The sequence below is a fragment of the Ceratosolen solmsi genome, unplaced genomic scaffold, assembly GCF_000503995.2.
Source record: "Ceratosolen solmsi marchali unplaced genomic scaffold, CerSol_1.0 scaffold75, whole genome shotgun sequence".
NCBI classification, from domain to species: Eukaryota; Metazoa; Arthropoda; class Insecta; order Hymenoptera; family Agaonidae; genus Ceratosolen; species Ceratosolen solmsi.
In genome coordinates, this window is record NW_011948457.1 from 1,761 (window position 1) to 25,960 (window position 24,200).

A 24,200-nucleotide genomic window follows, 5' to 3' on the forward strand; every position below is an offset into this window, starting at 1 on the left:
ATCAAGAGTAAATAAGTATTGAAAATTGCGCCCCTTAAATATATTTGCTGACCATGAATTTGACGTGAACCCCTTCCCTTATTTTCTGTCCAATCAGAGACTCCTCCCTTATAGTGCGAGGTCAGCATCTCTTTTGGTTTCAGAGTTAATTAAGGGCCTAGTCGTCTCTGGGTCTTCATGATGAGTAGATCTCTCGTTGCTGCTGCTGCATGCGACAGCATGTAGGCAGCGGAAAGGGGGGGCATCGCTGACACATCTGGTGACAGCATTGCAACTTGTAGACAGCGGGAAAGGGAAGGAAGGTCCGCTTCCAGTAATACTTGATGTAGTTGCCGAGCGGAATGAAAATGCAGATGTCAAAACTATATGTTTTCCCGTGTTTATGGTATTGTTTTTCCAGATGTATTATGACACTAATGCGTGAGAATTTTGAGCAAGCCAAGTTTTGAAATCCAAATACAAATTTTACGATGGTACTTGCCAGATGTTTTATTGCACTGACAAAAAAAGGAAAAATGTTCTCGCATTCTCGAACACACATGTATATTATTTACTAGGCCGCCGAATTTATGGCCACGTGTCGTCGTCACAGTATATATTAAAATACTGAGCGGCAATTAACAGTTTATTGAGCGCGATGTAGGATTAGAATGAGCATCGCCACATGACGAGCTGCCCTTAAATATGCACGCAGCGGATGCAACGCCGGCAACAGTGCCGCGGCGTGTCGATATACCGAAAATGCTTTGTGGCGTTAGAAAACGAAGCTTGTAGAAGTTTCGTAGGCGTTTTTCCTTTGTGATATGTTATAGTATATTTTATAGTATTTAGACTTGTCGAGTTTTGTTTATAAACATTCGCTCAAGCGCGCATGCCGTGCGCCGTACCTGTTCCAAGTAAAATAGAAATATAATCAAGCCATTAATTTAATAATATATGAATATATTAGAAATCAAAATATATGGTTCATTGTTATTGTCCAATTGCTATCGCTATTAGCAATTTGAGTTTTTAATTTAAATATATTTAAAGAACTAAATTTTACCTAATATTTTAATGAAATATATTAAAATCTATTTTTTATTATGATTAAACGCTTTAAATTTAAGGAACACATTTTTTATTTATTTTGTACGTTTATTTTCATTCTCAGTAATGAAAAATATTTCTCTGAATTTGATTCACTTATGTATTTTCAAACATAATTGATCAATAATACTAATCATTAGTTTCTGTAAAGACATTTTGTCAAAATATAATAAGTTTAATGTTACATATTTTCATATTATACTTACAAACATTTTTGATGGAATATCAACAATAGTAAATCGATTAAATAAGCTGGTAATATGTGAAAGAAAAATGCAAATAAATTATGAATAAATTTTTTATTTCTAATATTACCATCTGGATACCATATTGCATTTTCAAATGGATAATCATATGCTATTGATTTTCCTTTTTGCAATACTTCACTCCATGTAATAGGCATAACTCCACTTTGTGTAATATTGTATACAGGTATATTTATTAATCTAAAAAATATATAAATGAAAAATTTAATGCTATAAATATATACATTATATGAATTTTATACTTTTCTGCACTAGTCCCAGTTTTATAAGCAATAGTAATTAAAGCATTAATTGCTAAATCTACAGGAATTACTTCTGCATGATAATTTCCATTACAATGCATTGAACGAATAATCCCTTTTCCAGCTCCTACTATTAATCCAACCGGTCCATTTAAATTATCAACCCATCCTGGCAAAGGCTCTGACCAAGCTGGTGTAACTATAAAATATAATTTAAAAAATTTTATGATTATACTATTTTTGATACTAATTTATCATATAACAATACTATGTTCAACTGTTTTCCTTTATTATAATTTACTTTCAGTTCAATGTTATTAAGTATATGAAATATATAATTTTATTAAGAATATAAATGATTAATTTATTAAATAAATAGTTTTTAAGTAAATATTTCTCGTTTATTTCTCAAGATATTTCAAGTTTTTTAAATATTCTTACTATTCTTTATAACATTAGTAAAGGAATAGATTCTTTTATAAATAAAAACTTTATAATTGGTTGTTTTCTTTTCTTTACTTCTTTTTCATTTAGCTATTTTAATTAATTAGATAGCTTTCAAATTTTAATTATGGTGATTTATTGTTTTTATTAATATAATTTATCATGCGAATTGCAGTGTTTATTTTATTTAGTCGATTCTTTTAAAATTACTAGTAGAACATATCTTAGAACAAACATCATTTCTTGCTGTCATTTAAAAGAAAATGTAAACTGCCCTATATTATTGTAATACTATTCTACGTCTTGCAATCATTATATAGTTAAATCACATTATATTGTATTTATTATACTATACTGCATAATTATTTTTTGTATTAACTTGAATTTATTTATTATATTAATATGTGTTATTACTCAATATCAATATATCAATTATTTTCATCTTTAATTCAGTGCTGTTGATACTGTTGCATTATGGAGAGTCATAATTTGAAAAATTTTATATTATTTATCTGAATTGAAATACGAAATTCTGTTAGCTAATTTTGTAAACAACTTAATTTAAAATAATTTATATTAAATTTACTACTACTTATTTGTTTTATTTAAAAATATTATATAATAATTTTATAATAGGATAAATATAATAGGATAAACAAGTGTTCATTCTCTATAAATATATCAAGAAATAATTGTTAAAAATATGCCTAGAATTTTTAATTTTATACATAATTGAAAATAAAAATTTAGATATTAATTATGAATTTTAAATGAAGTTAAGGAAACTTCTGGCACTAGCATGGAGCATTTTTTTTTTATTCTCGGAAAATTTTATAAGCCTTCTAGTCCACGAATGTTTGTAAGCATTTGACAAGCAGAATTCTCAAATAGCTCAAAGCTTAGATTCTCGAACGTTCTGCAAGTCTGCCAGTCTTTGCATAGCAGCACCTAAGCATTGTTGCCAGCTAGTGTTTAGCTACCAGGCTGATACTTGAGGAAGTGCGCATCAAGACTCGTCGTAGTTATCACTCAGCAACTATTCAGTTCAATATTCCTCCGAGTCAGTTACTCGTCCTAGTCAGTCATCTACACCCTAGCCACGCTATTAAGCCCGAATCTACAGCAGAGAGAAAATCGCACGATCCACGCTCTCTCAGTGCAGCTATTGCAAGGAACACGCGGTCAATTCTCCAGTGCCCAACGGTTAACAACCAGTCAAGGGCTGACTGCACTACAAGGAAATAGTTGACTAAATGAAGCATGGTATCGGACCTTCCTTCTCACGATGGTATATCAGCAGACTTTATTGAAAGTCACTACCACCCAATTAATGCTATACTCCCTTCATAAGTATGGTCGGCTCTCACTATATCAAACTATATTCCCTTTCAAGGAATTATGTTGCTGCTCCCCATAACGTCATCAACGACATCGTCACCATTACCAAGGAGATACTACATCATTGTGATAGAAAAAAATTCACTCTCTACCACGAGAAATGAATTCAGAACAATAGTGTAATTGTCAAAAAAAACCAAGCAAACGATGTTTTAACGAAGTTTACACACACTGTACATATTGACAGCCCTTCCATTTATGTTCTTTCCTAAGCATCGCTAAGGCGGGCGACAAATAAACTGAACAATTGAACTTGACAGTTCGAGCCAGAAAATTAAATACATTTTCAACGTTTGATCCTTCGAACCGGATCAAATACACAAACTTTCGAACAAAATTATATAGTCGATATTGTTATAAAAATAATGAATGAAATTATTTTAAAAATTTCCAGTAATGTAATAAATATAATAAATGTTATTACTATAAAATACATAGTTTTACAATTTCTTTGATTTCTTTTTAAATTATTTACTGTAAATTCTTCAATTTAATCAATAATCAATATGCATATATGTATATACAAGTGTGTGTGCATGTACTCAGCTATGAGCGTATGTATACATTAATACGTTTTTAAATTATTTGATAATTTTTCAATATAAAAAGTTAAAATAAAAGTCAACGAACCTATAGATGGACGTGCAATTGCGCATCGTAAATTTGGAAATTCTTGTGCAACCAATTCCTCTGCTAAACGTTTTGAATAAGTATACGTATTTGGATGTGGCTCAATCATCCTAAAAAAAATAAAAATTAATATGTGAATAATATTTTTTAAATACCTATAATATAACTTAACATTTTCAGAAAACTAAACAAAATATATTTCACAAAAAATTGTAATATGGAAAATATATTTAATTCGGATATTCTCATGCTTTTATCTTCTTTTTCACTATAACATCTTTATATTTATTTTTATTATTTTGTAAATAGACATCGATACTTCCTAATTATTTCAATAAAAATTATTAATGATAATTATCCAATTGGCTATGTTCATGAGCATAATTAGTATTTAATATTCTTCAATATTTCTATGAAATAATTTATTATTTTAGTCATTTTTATACTGGTCTTAAAATTTAGTTAATTTGATGTCTGATTAACACTCGGTAAACTTACTACACAGATGGATTTTTAGAAATTATACATATATCTATTTTTCAATCCTACCAGTACGTTCTTTATAAACGATAGACAATTTTTATATTTATATTTTAATCTGGGATCAGACTATAAAATCTCCCTGTGATGTTCGGTGGGAGGATTACTGGTAAGTGGAAGAGGAAGGCGCATTTATTCAATATTAATACACAACGTATCTTGGTTTTTCTCTTTATTTACAGACTACACAATGAATATGATTCTAAGATGGCTCTGGGAATCTGTGAGGTCTTTCAGTATTTTTCACGTGGCGATGGTATTCACTACCTGCAGCAGTAGGAGGTGTAAATCTCTGGTTCAATATCTGCCCTTATAGCCGTAATGTATATTACACTTGTGGCCGTTCGCGGGACGTTCGCGATCGCAATATATAGTTTCTGTTCGGGATTGATGCAATTCCACGAATTTAAGAAAAAGTGGGTCATACGCGCTGTACCGCGCACGGCACGCGCACTCGGGCGAATGTTTATAAACAAAACTCGACAAGTCCGAGCAAGTTTTACGATCTGAAATATAATATACTATAAAATCTCACAAAGGAAGAACGCCTACGAAACTTCTAGAAGCTTCGTTTTCTAACGCCACAAAGAATTTTCGGTATAACGACACGCCGCGGCACTGTTGCCGACGTTGCATCCGCTGCATGCATATTTACGCACAGCTCACCATGTAGCGACGCTCATTGTAATCTTACTTCGCACTCACTTAAGTGTAATTGCCGCTCAGTGTTTTAGTATACTGTAAAGACGACACGTGGCCATATATTCAGTATTCAAGTTAATAATACACGTGTGCATTAATAAAGGGAAATCGGCAGATTTAGAAGTGATTACAGTGAAGCCAAAGGAATAGGGTCGAATAGTTAAGGGGGACATCAGCATCGCAGTAAATCAATACTTCTTGTTAGTATTTTACAAGGTACATCTTTATATTAATAAATAAGCTAGTCACACCTCGCACAAAAATAAATCGGGCAATTTCACATTAATTTGGTCGAACCAACGCTTTGACCCCGTACAGGCCCGTTAGAGTTGATCGGAAAAACTTACGCTCTTTCGAACTAACCCTTCGAAACCGAACAGACCCGCTAGCAGAAATAGGGCAAACTTACGCTCTCTCAAACTAACCCTTCGAATTAACGTATCTCAACGTAGATACACAAGCGACGGCTCATCACGTACACGTAAAATTAGCAACGGCTATACAAGCAACGGCTCATCACATGCGCTTGAACAACTACGGTTTCCCACAACAACATCGAAACAGCAACGTCTGTTACGCACATTCCTTACGACTAAAACGTGAAACTCCTCAAGGAAGTAGAGACACACACCTCATGCTACTGATAGTACACAATCTCATCAACACATAAAATTACTGAAGAAATTTCATAAACTTAAGTCACTTATAATCAACATTCATATATATCTATAACCATTAATTATAATCATATTATTATATTTAATAAAGGGAAAACCAAGATACACTGTGTGTAGGATTGAATAATTGCATCTGCCTCTTTCACTTGCCAGCAAACACCCCCACCTAACAATATCGGAGGTTGTTAAGTCTGATCCCAGACATACATTAATATAGAAATATTATACCTGTCCTGTACAATATATAAACGTAAATCTAAAACATTTATTTGTTAAATTCATACATGTATATTACTATTTTTAATTTATAACATTAAATTTAAATTTGTTACATAATAAGATTTATAATATTATATATTTAGATATAAATTTGTATTAATTAATTTTAATCGATTATTTATTAAGCAGACAACTTAATTTTTAAACTTATTTTTAAGATTTATTTATTTTCAATCTACAGATACAGTTCTATAGTATCTAAATAAATATCGTATTGAATAAAATCTTATACTCATAAAAATGTTATAATATTATTAAAATAATTAAAATATATATATAAATAAAAATTGATAATCTAATTATCAATATTATTTAAAATTAGATACTTACTTAGATGTTATTGAACTTAATGCATTATCTTTCAACCAATCTACAAATTTAATAATATCATTAGGATTATCTGATGTATCGTAAATTCGTTCAGAAAGCTCTTGTTGATCTACATGACAAAATGCAGTACTCAAGTGAATAAATGCTTTCAAATTTACAATTTCCTTCGCCAAAGTCAAGATATTCTTAGTACCAACCTTAAATATAAAAAATAAATCCGATTAAAATTTGTTGTTTATTAAATAATTATTTAAAGTACTTAACTAAAATGTCAATGAGTAAACTTTTTAATTTAATGTTTACATATTAAAAATTATTTAGGTTTCTTAGATAATAATAGTTATTATTTGCTGAAAACATTATTTATTATTTACGATTAATTAAAATTAAAGAAGTTAATCACTTCTATAGTAATTTAACAGAATGTGATTAATGTATCTTTTATTTTTTTGTAACTTGATTTTATCAATATTTCTTCATATCATATCCTAGAGTCTTAGCAATTAATGCACTTATTTCCACTTAATTAATAGTATTAACTAAGTAAATAAGGGAATATGTCTTCTGCCCTTTAGGACTTGTAACGACCGTTTTCTTGAACTACGTTAAATGGACTTCCAATTCTTATTTGAATAAGTACTGTATCGAGAGTGTGAGAGTATTGAATACATTTGCTGTTCCCCCTTAAATACATTTGCTGTTCATGAACTTCACTTGAATCCCTTCCCTTATTTTCTGTCCAAACAGAGTGTTCCTTGCTTACAGAGAGAGGGCAGCGCCTCTTGTGGTTTCATAATCAATTAAAGGCGTAGTCGTTTCTTGGTCTTCACGGCAAGAAGAGCTCTCATTGCGTCTGACGCATCAGGCGACACTATGACAGCTTGTAGACAGACAGCTTGTAACAGACATACCGCTTGAATTTAGTTACCGAGCCGAGCGAATCCGTACAGATGCCTAATGAGTTGGGTTTTCCCGAATTTATTATCTTGTTTTGCAGATGTTTTATGACACTATTGCTAGATGGTCGTGAGCAAGAAATTTTCGAAACATAAAACGACAAATTTATGATGTTGTTTTGCCAGATGTGTTATTGCAAATAATTTAGATATTGATTGCTGTTGTTGCAAGTAGTGTGATGATCATTGTGATCAGAATTGCTGGACACGTTGCTGAATAAATTGCCAACGGTGCAAGCTAGATATTGACAATTTTTCTAAAGATGGTTCGGGTATAGTGGTATGTGGATGACCGATAAAAAATGGCCTGGAGTTAGTGCACAGCAGTCATCTGGATTGTCACTCAAGGGCTCTAATGGCCTTGAGTTTAAAATTGCCTCAATTTGAGACAACAGAGTCGTAAGTTCCTCAAACGTAAGCAGCTGTCATCCTCCAAGAATCCAATACTATTGTCGTGTATGCGCTAGGGTAAATTGGGTGCCTCCATGTAGCGTGCTTTGATGGGCCTGGGCTATTACAAGATCAGAAAATCGTGATTGGCGTGGTAAAATTGCTGGATGTTTTTGTTCGTATGCGAGGGATGATTTCATCAACCGTCCTCCTACTTGGATGACTCCTTGCAAATCAATGTAAGCTGTTAAGCGATGGAGTGTATGTCCATTTGGCAATTTAATTTTGGACTCAAGCATCTTGAGTTCATGGGAAAAATAAGCAGCCTGGGTTGCCTATATCCAGAATAGTCGTGCATTTTCTAATTCCTGTTGAGTTATGTGAGTGTCCGGAGATGGTTCATGCCTTTTCCTGAGGCGTTCAATGAATCCGATGTATAGGGCTATGATTCTCAATATCTTATGTAGTTTAAAGAATTTATAAATTATGTCCCAGTGATAGTCAATTTTTGTATAGTAGCTGCAAGAGAGATGCCAGGGCGGGCTTCTTGTTCACACAGTTCGTCACTCTGCGTTGGCTGCTTTGGCCACGATTCTGGTGACTGCATCCGTGGTGGTCCCGTCTACCATAGGTTATGATCTTTGAGTTGAGCGATAGTCAGTCCTTGCGAGGCACAGTCAGCAGGGTTGAATGTTCCGGGCACTTAGTTCCATTGAGAATCTGAATTGATCTCTTGAATTTGTGCTACCCGATTTCTCACAAAGTCCTTCCAACGCGATACGTAGGATTTTATCCATGCAAGTATTACCCTTGAGTCTGTCCACAAGTATGTAGCCGTTATCTTCATTTTTAGTGTGTTCTTGACATATCGCATGAGTTCTGATAGTAGCAATGCTGCGGTTAGCTCCAACTTGTATGGTAAGTCGTTTTAATGGGACTACCTTGGTCTTGGAGTAACCTGGAGTTGTGGATGACAAGATATATTACTGCTGACATTGCCAATTAAGAAGCATTAGATAAACTATGCAGTTCGACAGTTGATCCCTTCTCTGTGTAGAACAATCTTGGTATTTTGATAATATTTAGCTCCGAAAGATCCTTTTTATTAGTGCTCCACCTACTTGAAATTTGATCTGGCAGTGGATCGTCCCATTTTATTGTGTGTAGCCATAGTTCTTGCAGCATCATCTTTGCTCTTATTACCACCGGTGAGACAAAACTTAGTGGATAAAATATTTTAGATCAAATATTATTTGACAGTATCAATCTTTTTGTTATCTGGGTGGCGACTATAGACACTGTTGTTGTAAATGCAAAATTAACTTCTTGGGGATTCCATTACAATCCGAGAATTTTGGTTGTGCAATCATCAAATGTTGTTGGTTCCTGGTTGGACTCTGTTTTTATGATGGTGAGGACGTCTTTATATGTTGAATGCCATTTGGATAAAGGGAACTCGCCCGCCTTGCAGAGGTTCTGCAGTTGTAGCGCGATTTCAGCAAGGTCTTGGAGCGTGTCGGCACCTCCAAAGATGTCGTCGACGTATCTTCCATGAGTGATGGAAGGCAGTGCAAGAGGATACTTCTCTCCGTCGTCTTCTACTAATTGTAGTAGTCTTCTTACTGCTAGGAATGGGGCGGTTCGTGTACCGTATGTGACTGTTGTCACATAATATGGCACTTCGTTGTTTCATTCGTCTATCCATAAGATTCTTTGTAGATCCCAATCATCCTCATGGATCTTGACATACCTATACATTTTTGTTATGTCTGTTGAAAAGAGATATCGATGTTTGCGAATCCAAATCAGCACATCTGAAATTTCAGGATTTAATTTGGCTTCCGTATGCAACAAGTCATTGATAGAATATCCGGAGGTCGATGGACTTGAGCCGTTAAATACCACTCGTAATTTGGTGGTGGAGCTGTCTGGTTTTAATACGCCAAGATGAGGCAGGCAATACTGAGGCCTGTCTTGGGATACTGAAGAAGCTCTGATCATGTAGTTGAGATCGTAATATGTCTTCATGAATTTTTGGTAGGATTGGCGATAGCTTTCATTTTTCGCGAAGCGTCTTATCAAACTTTGCAGGCATTGATGTGCGGTGTTGTAAGAGTGACCAAGGAGTTCGATTGACTTCTTCATTGGGAGTCGGACGATGTATGTACCTGATGAGTCTCGAGAATAAGTTTCTTTGAAACGATCCTCACACCATTGCTCATCAAGGTTAAGTTGATGTTCGATGCTCCTCGGAACTTCTTTTTGCACCCAAAATCTTGTCAGTAATTCTTGTAATATATCCTCTACCTCAATTTCTGAAGTGTGGAATGATACTGTATTCATACCTGTAGTTTCATTAACTGGTCCAAGTACTAACCATCCAAATATGGACAATTGTGCTATTGGCATGGACGGTGCTGCATTAATTATGTTGGGTATGATGACTTGTTCATATGCATCTGCTCTATGGACAATTTCTACAGGTCTGGGTGTAAGATGGTCCGGGTCTGTATATTTCAGACTTTTCAGAAGCGGCCATACTTATCTTGATGTTTTAAACGATGCAAGTATCGTTGTCAATGATTTGAGTATATGGGCGAGCACTGTAACTGAAAAATTAGAATGAAGTGACTGAAGGGTGAATGATACAGAACCTTTAGCCTGTGTTGCGATGAGTCCTCCAATTCCACGAATGGCAATGAGAGACCGTTGACGTAGTAAATTGAGCTTCCTTGCAAGAGTTTCAGTGGCGAACGTAACTTCCGAGCCATTGTCAATTAGAAGACGTGCTTCTATTGTAGCCGACGCTGAGTTAATTCTAGCCATGGCAGTGGCGAACAGGGTAGGTAACCTTGATGGTGTTGAAGGGTTGATGTCTGCACCTTCTCGTCAGGTCGTGGCGTTATTGGTGCTGATTATAGTAGGCGGTGAGCTATTGGGTTGTGGTTTACTGTCTTCGTGTAATAATGTGTGGTGTCGTATACACTTTTTATAATTGTTGCTGCCCTTGCACCGATACCTTGGATAATAGTGCAGGCAGTTGATACATATGTTCTTCTTTGTTACGAAGGCTTTCCGTTCTGTAACCGATAATTCGATGAATTTTTTGCATAGTGGCAACGGTGATCAGCTTGACAACAAATACATGTTATGGTGTGGTCTGAAGCCTTTGGCGGGGTAGACTCTCAGCCTGTATGGTAGACTGATGGCTCGTACTGGCTTCCTCTTGGTGGTTTTTAAATTCTGTGGTTGACTACTAATTGTTGATAGCCTGCTGTGTTCCAAGGCTCGTATTCTGGCATTTAAGAAGGAGTTGAATTGTTCGAATGTGGGATACTTGGATGTTGGATGTATCGCCTATCGAACTCTCCTATTGGTCCCTTGTGTATTGAGTAAATCTCTGAACAGTGTTGTATACCATCATACAATCCCATGGATCAGTCAGATTTGGAGCTGTCGCATTTTCTTTAGCATGTCGCTATATTTACCGCGAGCATCTTCCAGGTTCCGTGCATCATCCTTCAATGGGCGAAGGGCGGAACAGAATTCACTGACATGAGATTGCATTAGTCTGCGAGGATCCTCAAACTTTTATGACAGGGCCTACCACGACAGGCAAAACGAATCGTTTTCTAATCGAAAGCGTGATATGGTCTTGGCAGCTATACCTGTCAGTGTTTTTCGTAGATTATACAGTTTTTGTACATCGCTATATTTTTTGTTGTTAGTGACTGTTGAGACAAATAAGTCTCGGAACATGGGTTATTCTAAGTAGTCGCCTGCGAATTTTGAAATGGGGATATCTGAAAAACAGCTCATATCCATTTTTGTCTTTATTCCAAGTGACCTTCCGCACTGTATTGATTCCTTTGTTTCCTTCAGCTTGGCTATCAACTTGCTGAATTTGAAACTTACATCCACATACAGATTGAACTCTTCTCGTTGGATGTTATTTATGAAATAGTCATGTGAATCCAATGCTGTCAACCATGTTGACTCAATAAAGATTTGTTTCTTAATAAATGTTTTGGGTAGCTCATCTAATATTCCCTTAAGACCCACTGCTTCCTCTAATGTTGTGTTGGAAGGAGTTGCAGGGATACGTCGTTCTAAATCCTTTAGTCAACTTATTCGAAGGCGTTGAGCTCTGATCTTAGCGTTGAGCTCTGACGGATGTTTGTCTTTCATACTACTGCGAGTTACAAGAGTTTCTTTATCTTAAATAATAGATATGTTAACATTCGCTTCCTTGGGTTGACTTTTGTCTTGTTGTGACATTTTTCTGGAATAATATAACGTTAGAAAATGAAAAATTGTTGTTGAGTATTCACTTGTTCTGAAGATTCAAGAGTATTCTTTGATATTTTATAGTAATTATGAAGTCTTCCTTATAAAAGTTCTTTTTGTGTAAATACTTATTAATATAATAACTTCCAGTTCAGGCTTGTTTATCAAGGTCGGTTCGAAGGATACATTTTGTACAGGAATATATATTTATCGATCACTGTTCGAAAGTTGTAGTGATGTAATTCTTGGCTCGAACTACCAATGCTTCAATAGCTTAGTTTGCCGCCCGCCCTAGCAGACGCTTGGGAAGGAGTGAGATATAGGGGCTGTACAAGAGACGTGAGAGTTAGTTAATTATATTTATTGTACAATTTATTACACAATTTACAAATGGATGTTGTAGAATCTTCTTAAATCTTATATGAAGGTATGATTTCTTGATTGGCTTCTTATATAGGAGGTGCCACTACACAAGATGCCTTGAAATTGTTAAATTGATGAAAATTGCACAGATTGATGATTACTGCACACTTTTGGTTGTAGAGTGTGAGATAATCTTGTTGGTTGTCTTATGCCGGCTCTGCCGCCGACTAACAATAATTGAATAGATAAAATATATTAACGTACTTACAGCGATGTCGTAGTTTAATATCTGATTCAGCGGTGAGTTGGACACAATTGCACGCAGCAAAGCGACTGCGTGCGGCGTGACTCTTATACTCACAAGGATGCACTATTCTTGACCTGATCTTGCGGTGAGAGGGACACAAGTCATGTGCGGCGTGACTCCTTTACTCACCAGCATGAACTATTATTAATCTGAATTACTAGCACTTATTTCTGCGTTGAGTGAATTTTAGACTTAGTTTCCTTGGACAATGAATTTCTATTACTTAACTTTTCCCTAGACTGCTCACTGGTCTTTTTTGACTTGTCTTTTCGGACAAAAGTACTTGGCTGTCTACAGCCCTTGGCTGCCCACGCTGACTGCGTGTTCTTGGTGTCCCCCGCGGACTGCGTATTCCAATAATCCCCCGCGAACAGCGACTTTTTGCTGTCTTGTTACCATCTTTAAGATCTCTCGCCATGAGTCCCCACTCAAAGAGCTTCTGGTCTTAGTTTTGGAATCAGGGCGCGCCACTTTTCGGTGGCATGATGAATGTGCACACCCTTTTCCACTTCATAAGAAATTATGCTTAGACAATGAGAATATCGAAGGAGTATCTTTGGCGGCAATGCGTGAAGTGGAAGATTTGCCCCTCTCCGGGACTCATCGTGGTGGGGGTGATTTTTGGTCAAACGTCTTCGCTTGGCCTATGCAAGCAACAACTTTTGTCGTACTTGACAACAATGCATGCGTATGCCCTTGTGGCATTGAAGGCACACATGCGACGCAAATGTCGAGAGCCGCGCATGCCGAGTTTCGAGTTGCAACGGATTTTAAGAAATGTTTTTCAATCAACTGTTTTGAAATATTTTAATCCTCAAAATATACTCTTGTAAACAAGCTAGTCGGGTTTTGATGGTAAGTCGCAAGGGTCTTCATTGCATTCAAAACAATGACTACGTCTTTAATATGAAAGGCAATAAATGGCTGTTTACGAGTTCACAGATGTACAAACCTTTTCGAGTCTCATGCAACCTTCCCTTTTTATCAGCTATTGAAGGTTTTTCTAGTAAATATAATTCGAGAGATTTTCCTTTCACTCTCGAACAATCACATATTGGTCGAAATACTGCATAGTAAGAGAATAACTTAATGCACAACAAAACAAATTAATTTTCACTATTATTTTCATAATTAATTTTATCAATAAAAATCAATTTATAAGATGTATAACAAGTAAAATGTTTTAAATTTACAAAAAATAACGTGATATGCTTAATTTCTGTATTTGTAATATTACTTACGGTATTGATCAGAATAGCATCTCTTAAACTGGCTTCAAGTCGCAAAGTTGCTGCACAGTGAAACAAAATATTTACTTCAGTCTTTAAAATCATTTCATGTTCTTTACTAAGTCCTAAATTATGTAAAGACAAATCACCAAATAGAGGTACAAGTTTTTTCAAAGTCTCTGGCTTAACTTGCTTTATCCGATTAAATATCTAAAGAGAATATTTTATTATATATTACCTGTATAAATAAACTATTAAACTATTAATATGAAAAAATCAAATATTAAATATTATAATATACCTTTAGTTTAATACAAATTTTTAATTGAAAAGCCAATTTTGTTTCTGAATTTTTAATATTCTTTTCTGTTTAGTATTTACATTATTTGATTGCTATAATTTAAACAATTTTATATATTTTTTTATTTTATTATTGATTTGAATTATGAAACTTTCTTTAACTTTATTAAATCTATTGTATTAAATAAGAGGTTTGTATGTTTTATTAATCTTATTACAATATATTTGTAGTGATTATATAAATATTAAGTAATATGGTATGAAATCAAATAGAGAAAGAAATTTATCCTAAAATTTCTAATAATTAATAACAATACAATAATAGTGCAAATATTTACTATTCAATGTTATAATTTCGAACGAGCAATAAAGATAAGTATTAATTTGTTTACAAATTGTCCATCAGTAGTTTTGGCTATATAGCGAGATAGCGTGTTCAGAGTTCTATAAATTTAACAGTGTAAAGTTCAAATCCATAAGAAAAAGGTTAGCACCAGAGTTCACAACATAACTGAAATAAAATCCCGATTCTAGAGTCAGAATCAAGCTTTTAAAAACCCATGGAAAGGGTGACATAGCTTTTACGGCCGATAATCATCTTGTAATTTGCATGATCTGAATGCATATGTATTTGATACGTCCTTCAGTGAAAAATCCTAGTATTATTTTTGAAAATTTCGACGGATTATGAAACAAGTATTTGAACTCTCAAACCTTTATGAACACATTAAACAAAATCTAAATTTATTAAAATCCATCTAATGGTGTAACAATAATAATGGTATATAATAGTAATAGAAATAATGATTAAAAACCATAATGTTTTGAAAAATATTATTAAAGTTTTGTATGTAACATTATAGAATTTTATTTAATTATAGTAATGTAATAATACTGAAATTTTTTATCTTTTTATGTTATTTTTTACATATTGTATTAAAAAAATATTTGTTTCTTTCTGTTGGAGTTCTGTAGTAATTTTGCATTATATATATGATCAGAGTTTATAATAAACTTATATTTAATATTCAAATTCTTACAGGTAATTTAAGCATATCATTAATTCGTATTTCAGCAGATTTATTATGTTTTGATCGCATAAGAATATAAATTCTTTTAAGATTGCTGCAACTGTATAATAATTTTTCAATTAAAACTTTTCCCATAAAACCAGATCCACCAGTAATTAAAATAGTTTTTTCTTTGTAAAAAAGTTGAATGGGACTAAGCTGTTCCATTTCTGAAAAGAAATTATTTGTATAATTATTATCAATATTTGTATACATATAATTGTAATTAAATTTTTAAGATATATTTAATAAAAATTCATTTATAATGAAACATATATGGTTAATAGAAAATATGATTTCATATACAGCTATCTAATGAAAATGTTAAAACATATATTTTATCTAACATTTACGATATCTAGATCCCAAATATAGAGTTTATTCATAGCATAATTGCTAAAAACAATCGAAAGAAAACACTTTTCTGAATATTAATTTTCTCTTAAGTTTAAAACTTCGATAAAATAGCCAAATAATTTGGTTATTTATAATATTATTAAAATAATATAATTAAAACTGATTCAAATCTTATAATTTGATATTATCTATATTAAAACTCCGATATTTTATAAACAGATTTAAAAATTAGCATTTGATATGTAATATAATTATATATGCATACATATACATATATACATATTTAATGGTAATGTTTAAAAACTCAAATATGAATATAGTCCTTTAAAATTAATTAAAATATTTATTAAAAAATAGAATAATAAATAATTAATTATTCAAATTTGTAATTTATGTGTTTCTATAATTTTAATATGCTTATATTTTTAATTTATATAAACTATTCTTTATTAAAATATATTTCATAAATTATATCACCAATTTTATATTTACTAAATTAATAGTAAATTAATTTTAAATTAATTCATTTAAAATGTTCCCTGTGTAATTAAAATTTTAATAAATGAAATATGTATTACTAACCGAAATTTCGTTGTTTTGAATGATGTTATAAATGTAACTTAAACGAAAAAATTTATAATTATTAGTACTTCTATAACCATATGTTCATTTACTTTCTTAGCTACTGTACAAACTACAATTACAACGATTTCCCGATCCCACTTCGGTAAGTTTCAGTATGTACAGGAAATCAAGTTTTTACTTTTACTTTAATTCTTTGAATTTGTACGTAACTCAATACTGGTTAATATTATGTATAATAATAAATAAACTACTGTATTTCACAACTAATTCATAAAGCCGAGAAATTTGTTATTTTTAATAATATATCATTATTTTAAAATTAAATAATTGGCAAGTTTCAATTGAATAAAATTATGACTGTAAGTAATTTAAAACCTGATTATTAAAAAAATATATATAATGCAAAAATGCATAAAATTAAAAGCCATCTATTTTAATGAATTAACATATAAATATTACAACAATTAATATCATCTTTTTACTATAATGCATATATTAAAATCAAATTCTACATTAATTTATATTATATAATACATTATATATTTTGGACAATTGTAAATATATTGTTGTATATATAATAGTAAGTTAATATCAATATATATATATTTAATATATGATAATTAAATTATATACTTTCAACACAAAATGAAAAAATCAATTATAATCCGATTGGACTAAAAGAGGTACTTTAAATCTATGATTGAAATAATATTTAATTATCGGTTTTTTGAGAAAACTTGAATACATTTTACTTGTTCTAATATGCAATATAAAACATCTGCTAAGAATGAGAGAGATAACAAGAGCTTTAATATAACAATTTTGGTGGTAAACAAAGGAATAGTGGAAGGAATTGTAAACAAAATATTTGCAAGTTAATATCAATATTAGTAGTACAAGAATAAATTATAACTGATGGTAAATTAATAAATGAAATTTTGAATACTTTTCTAAGATCTACATAAGAAACTAATGTAGAGTTGACTATATTGCTAAAATATTATATATATTGAATATAAAAGGTATAAAAGATAAACAATGCAAGTATTATATAAATGTAAATGTATTATGTATAAATGAAATTTAGAATGTAATCATATGTAATATCATTGACTAAATGGTTAACTTGATATCTACATTTATTTCTTAGATGTTTTGAATTCCATTCCAATAATATTTTTATTTATTTGGTAGATTGTAAAATAATACTAAAAATGTAATATTAGCTTTAACTTATACAATATTTATCATTTTAATAAATTCATATTTAATTTCGTATATATTATTATTAATAATAATTACATAATTTATTCTACTGTTAATTTAATAATTGTTTAACTAATTATTCAATAATGTTAGAAATTTTATTAATATGCTTACTTGAAGGAATTATTAAATTTAATATATTGTTTGCATTAAAATATTAATTATTTATTACATTTTAATATACTTAATTATAATATTTGTAGACGCAAATATAATTAAAATTATTAATGTATGTGTAATAGTATATAATGAAATATCCATACGGGGTCAATATAAGGCACATAGATTCGATCTAATAGCAATATTGACACTCCTGCGTGTTTTATACTGTCGTAACACGTGTGTCTGAATTATGCTGGCTTCTAAATTATTTTTGTTTACATATTAGTTTTTACTTTTTTTCCTTTAGTTTTAATTTAAGATCTCATCTAATCTCAATAGATAGTGAATCGTCAAAAAACGTAAGATTTCATTTTAATTAATCAACAAAAAGTTTTTTATTATTTACTTTTTTTTTTGTAAATAAATGAAATTATTTATATTATTCGTTTCATTTTCATTTATAAAAACAAATATTTTCTATTAGTTATAATAAATTAAACATTCTTACTTTGATGATAAATTTATTTTTTTTTTTTAATTTTCATTCATTTTTTAAATACTTTTACATAAACACTGTAAATGATTTACCATGGTTAATAACTAGGTTGGATTTTTAATATAATAATAATTTAATACTGTCATAATATATATTAATATTAATTAATTTTGATTACTAAATATTTATTTTCTATTATTTATAAAAGAAATATAATTAATTGTTTTAAGAGAATTGTTTTAATTTATTGAATAAAGAAATTAAACGATAGGATAATATGTCTTGAGTATGTGTTAACAATTATCAACAATGTTATTTTCTGAATTGTTATTGATATATCTTCAGTTTAAATATGTGACTTCAGATCTAGTATCTAACATTATTTGTTCCTGATTTTGTATTTTAATTAACCGAAATTAATAGTAAAGTTCAATTTTTATTCATAATACTTGTTACATAGTGTTCGTTATAAAATTTTTTTTAATAGTTTTTCATTCTATACGATTATACTGTTTCATTTTATAACCTTCAGTCTTTGATAATTCTATATAAAATAAAAGTTCAATTTTTTCTTTAGTTCAGTAAATTCATATTTACATATTTGATAATTTAATATATTATATTTCCAACTTTTAAATAATTTTTGTAATTTTTTCAAACTAAATAATCAATTTTTTTTCAAATTTCCAAATTGTAACGGTTTGAATGTAAATTTATGTTTCAAAGCTTGGACTTGTAAGTATACTATATAAGTATACTATACTTATTTACATCATTATAAAAAATATAATCTTCAATTCTTCTATAGTTCAGGAGAACACACATTCTCGTATAAAAATCGCATTGATTAGATATTAATTGCGTTGTTTATAGATTTGTTATAAAGATTTTTTTAATTAATATAGTGTTTTTATTTACGCGATTAACGTTATTTATATTTTATATTCTTATAAAATTTCTGATCTTAAAATGTTCTCTTACGAAAGATTTTAAATTATTATCAAATTTACCATTATTTTTAATTCTTTTTGTTTCAATTATCTTGATGTTTTCGCTAATTTCTTCATACATCTAACTCACATGATAATACTTATAATATTATCTTTCTTTGTTTTCACTATTCCTTTCTACAACAAACATTACTAGATGAGATTTATTCTATATAAGTTTAAAATATGCTTTTTATTAACAAAATAAGTAAGGATAATTATAAAAAGCCAATAATATAATTAAACATGATGTTATTTATTTTTGAATAATTATGCCTCATTCGGATTTCTTATAATTATGCGATAAACAGTTCTAAAAAGCAGTTTTCTCCAGAAACCATTTCCGTTTCTCATATTTATTACATTATACCTAATATATTATAATATATACAACAAAATATAATCAGCATTTATATTTTTTTTATCCGTACTGAATATCAATTAATTTTGAGAATTTAAAAGAAGTGAAAAGCAAAATTACGAAAGGGGAAAATAAAACGTCCTATTAAATAAAATAACATTGCTAAAAGTAGAGAATTGAAATGAAGAGAATTGAATATTCTTCATTGGTTGTCATTATATTGATACTCAAATGTGCATAAGTAAATTAATAGAAAACTCTATACACTATCATAATTTATGGATACATTTATTATCATATAACTAAAAATATTTTTCAAAGAAAATTGTTTATTTTTTAAATTTTCATTCATAATAATAATATCAAATTTATATTACATGATAACAATAATATACAATTACTTTTCTATAAAATAGATTAACTGCAATAAATATTATATTATATAAAAGAAAAAAATATTTGGATAAATATCAATTTATATTATATCATTTAGACGGGAATTATTTAAAATCTAGTATTTGTTTATAATAATATTAATATAGTCTATTATATAATACCGTAAAAATGTTATATTCTATTCACTTGGAACATTTTATCTGTATTTTATAATATATAAAATGTTACTTCTTATCCATTCCAATTAATGATACAATACAAAAAATAGACTTTACACTTCATTTAAAGTATGTGCATTCAATGATATTTAAATTATTTGCTTAATATAAAAACCAAACTATATATATATAATTACACTACTATGGATTAAATATGTTATTTATACAAATAAATATCAAACATTATATTACATGTTTAGGAATTATTTTTTATTCTTTAATTGTTCTTATATTTGATAAATGTAAATTTATTTAATGAAAAATAAAAAAATTTAGAAATTCTTAAAACTATAAAATATATTCGATTTTATTTAATTTTTAGTTAATATAATAATAGGTTTAAATCAATATTTAAGAAACTATTAATTAAAATATAAAACTTAAACAATAAATAAATTATTGTTATTAATAAATTAGAAATATTTTTTACGTACTTTCCCGCCATTATTGATATTTAGTGGAATATTCTACAAAACTTGGTAATGCAATTGTGCACACTGTAAGGGCCAATAAACATAGACTTCAATTATGTAATCTTATACGTATGCATTTTTACTTTTTCTTGTTTGATAAACCGTTGTCGAATAAATCGTTGACTTTTTGTTACTTTATGATAATTTGGTTTCATTATCTCCTATTGAGAAATACATAAACAACGTTAATGCGTTACAGTAAGAAAATTAAAAATAAAAAAAACATTCAAATTCAAATTAATATATGAATTGAAAATAACTATTTACTGGATATATATTATTTAAAAACAATTTTTGATTATATAGTTTGTAATAATTTATAATCTGTCAATTATAAATTTGTATTTTTAACAAATTATTGTAATTATGTCATCATTACCTACACCATTGCAGGTAAGAATTTATTATTTTAACTATGTATACATATTTACTAGTATTAAAAAACATCAATGTAAAACAAAATTAAAATGTTAGTATTTATTAGTAATTATTAATTTAAAAAACAATTTTATGTGATTATTAATTAAATAATTGATACTAGACTGCTCTGCAATATAAATATAATTATTAAATTATAAATATTTTATAACGTGACATTTTAATGTATTAAGAAAACTTTTTACTTCAATTGTTTGAAATTATTAAAAGGTCAAAATGAGATGTGTATGTATATTAAGACTTAATATGATTTTGTTATATAAAATAATTACAAATTTTCTACTAATATTAGTTCTAATTTTTAATTATGTAGATATATAATATGAATAATTATTTTATTATTGTACACTATACAGTGCTATATTGTATAAATTTTATAACCTATTTTATTTATCATAATTATATTTAAACATATTTTTAATTTTTTATTATTTTAATTACTTTTTATTTAATAATTTTGAGTTAATATATTTATAAATAAAATCAAATTATATATATATATATATATATATATATATATTTATATATACATAATAAATATTTTCTAGTGATTCAAATATTAAAGTATTTGTTTGATTTATTAACATCATAATTAATTTTAAATATAAAATTTTTAAAATTATTATTTCAATAATATCATTTGCTGCTATCTCTCACTATTTTAATTTATTCTCTTGATAATTAAAATAATTTACTTATTTTAATTTAATTGTCATGTTTATATTATTAATATATAATGCATTAAACAAATTTTATTTCACATTTTTCCATCAACCTTTGTGGTATAATATATATTAAAATTTATATAAAACTTATGGATTATTGATACAATACAAATAGATAAGACCAGGTTCAATAACAAATTTAAAGGAACAAAAAAACAAGAGAAACAAAGTAATAGGACAGATCGAGTAAGCTTTAACAAACATATATATGTGTTAGAAATTTATTTTTTATAAGTTATCAAAATCTAATTATATTAATAACAGAAAGTTACAATATTAATTTTTAAATTTTCTTTTACAGGTAGCTGGTTCTTATATTTCGATATATGAAACTTATTATAATTTGGTAAGCAAATATTTGTTTTGATAATTCGTATGGTAATAATTATATTTTTAATACAATAGAATTTAATAGATTATTTTTAAGAAAATATCAATATTTAAAAAAAAAGTGATATTATTTAATTGATATTATTTAGTGATAGTGATATTGATATTATTTAAAAAAGTACAAAAAATGCATTGGTATATAGTTTTAAACTCATTGTTATTATTTCATCCATTTCACAATGAAATTAAAATGTCAAAATTATTTTGAATATTCTATGTAGATATATAATCTACATACAAGTGGTTATTCACTAATTTTTATACGATTTATTTGGTAATGTAATGGGCCGTCTTATTACTGTTTACTTATTTTAATGCTAATAATTCCAAGTTATGAAATAGTTTACCTTTTACAGATAGCTTATTCCTACTTATGATGTATGTCTATAGTCCATTGTAGAATGTAAAGTAATTATAAGTAAATGTATATCTTAAGTAATAATTGATAATATAAAATGTTAAAATTACAAAAATGATTGATAATTGTTATGGATCTGCCCATCTTCATAAGAAATGTGTAATTATAATTTTGTATGTTAATTTATTTTAAAGTATGAATAATCAATTTCATGTTAAAGAATCTTATAAAACATTTGAATTAAGAAAAAGATAAAAAGTATAACTGCTCCTGATGATTTCATAGATAGCCTTATCGGATATATTTTTTGACAGGTTAATTTTACTCTTTCATTCCAGCATTTACTTCGTAATTACATTCAAACATTCAAACATTATAACTTTATAATCTTTTTTTTATATTTATAGAGGAATTTTACAAAAAATGCAGAAGTCTTTTGTAAATATCTCAATATTCATTAGAAATTCTTAATAAATTATTCAATTTATATTTAAATTTTAATTTAGAATAAATTAAATTTACATGATACATTGTGTTAATTTTGACATAAATCACAATAAAACAAACTATTCTGTTTCAAGCCAAAGTATTAATTGGTACAGATATGGATATATCAATAGTTAATCAAGATTTGTCTTTGGGTAAACAAGCAGTTTGATACAAATAATGGATGTTTCTCACAAAGACGAATAAGATTATCAAATTCTAATGAAAGTGAGCTGAGATTTCTTGCACCAACAAAAATGAAATTTTTGAAACATTGTTCCAATCTTTAATAATCTATTATTATGATAAATAAAAGAAGATTGTAAATTTTTATAAGAACAAAATTATATGGAAATTTACAATAAGAGCTCCATTTGGGATCCTCTATGTAAAAGTAATAACGCATGTGTAAATTACCTTTTAGTTATTAAATTTTTAAAGACAATTGAAAATATTGATAATTTTATAATTTTATAATACTTGTAAATTATTTTGTATATTTATCATTATAAATTAATTCTAGACTAATTTTTTGTGCATAATAGTCATTAATAGATGCTTTTATTCTATTCAAAGAATAATTAAGGACGAATTTCTTGAAATAAAATCAAGTTTTTAAATTGTTATGAACTGTAGAATCCAACAAATAATAAAAATTTTCAATTATTAATATTTAATGAATCATATATGAATTATTAATTTAGAAAGACAATACATTATATAAATAATTATTTTTATTTTGTATATTATTGAGATCTATAAATCGTAATTTATTCCTAGTCTTGAGTAGCAATTTTAACTAATAATGTTTATTGTCACATTTTTTAATGGATGTATAATATTTTCATTCATCAAATTTTCATTCAATAAATCAGTGGTAATAGATAAATTTAATAATATATTTTTTAGCTTTAATAATTTTAATTATTTATGATGTATATCAATTGCATTCTGAAAAATAGTGTTTACAATATAACATTATATTAACGATTATAATTTTTTTTTCTATTTTGCACATTTAATAATGTGATCTGTATGTTGCGTTATATAAATTTATTTAA

At 28.6% G+C, this 24,200-nt stretch overlaps 1 protein-coding gene across 1 annotated transcript; it reads right to left on the minus strand.

Annotated features, from left to right (window-relative positions):
* Positions 1 to 1,397: 1,397 nt before the first annotated feature.
* Positions 1,398 to 16,518, minus strand: LOC105366808 (putative fatty acyl-CoA reductase CG5065). The gene is made up of 7 exons (XM_011505367.1): positions 16,439 to 16,518; positions 15,470 to 15,669; positions 14,142 to 14,339; positions 6,598 to 6,794; positions 4,070 to 4,179; positions 1,669 to 1,796; positions 1,398 to 1,535 (listed from the first exon to the last, which is right to left on the minus strand). The coding sequence occupies exons 2-7, from the start codon at positions 15,665 to 15,667 to the stop codon at positions 1,473 to 1,475; spliced, it is 894 nt and encodes a 297-aa protein (XP_011503669.1). The 5' UTR covers positions 15,668 to 15,669; positions 16,439 to 16,518; the 3' UTR covers positions 1,398 to 1,472.
* Between the last annotated feature and the right edge of the window lie 7,682 nt (positions 16,519 to 24,200).

Bases quoted from the DNA above. Each gene is read 5' to 3' on its own strand.
- LOC105366808 (XM_011505367.1), bottom strand. From the start codon at position 15,667: ATGGAACAGCTTAGTCCCATTCAACTTTTTTACAAAGAAAAAACTATT. The intron at 14,340-15,469 runs GTAAGAATTTGA...TATTCTCTTTAG, and splicing joins ATGATATGCTTAAATTACCT to ATATTTAATCGGATAAAGCA. The intron at 1,797-4,069 runs GTTCGTTGACTT...TATATTTTATAG, and splicing joins AATTGCACGTCCATCTATAG to TTACACCAGCTTGGTCAGAG.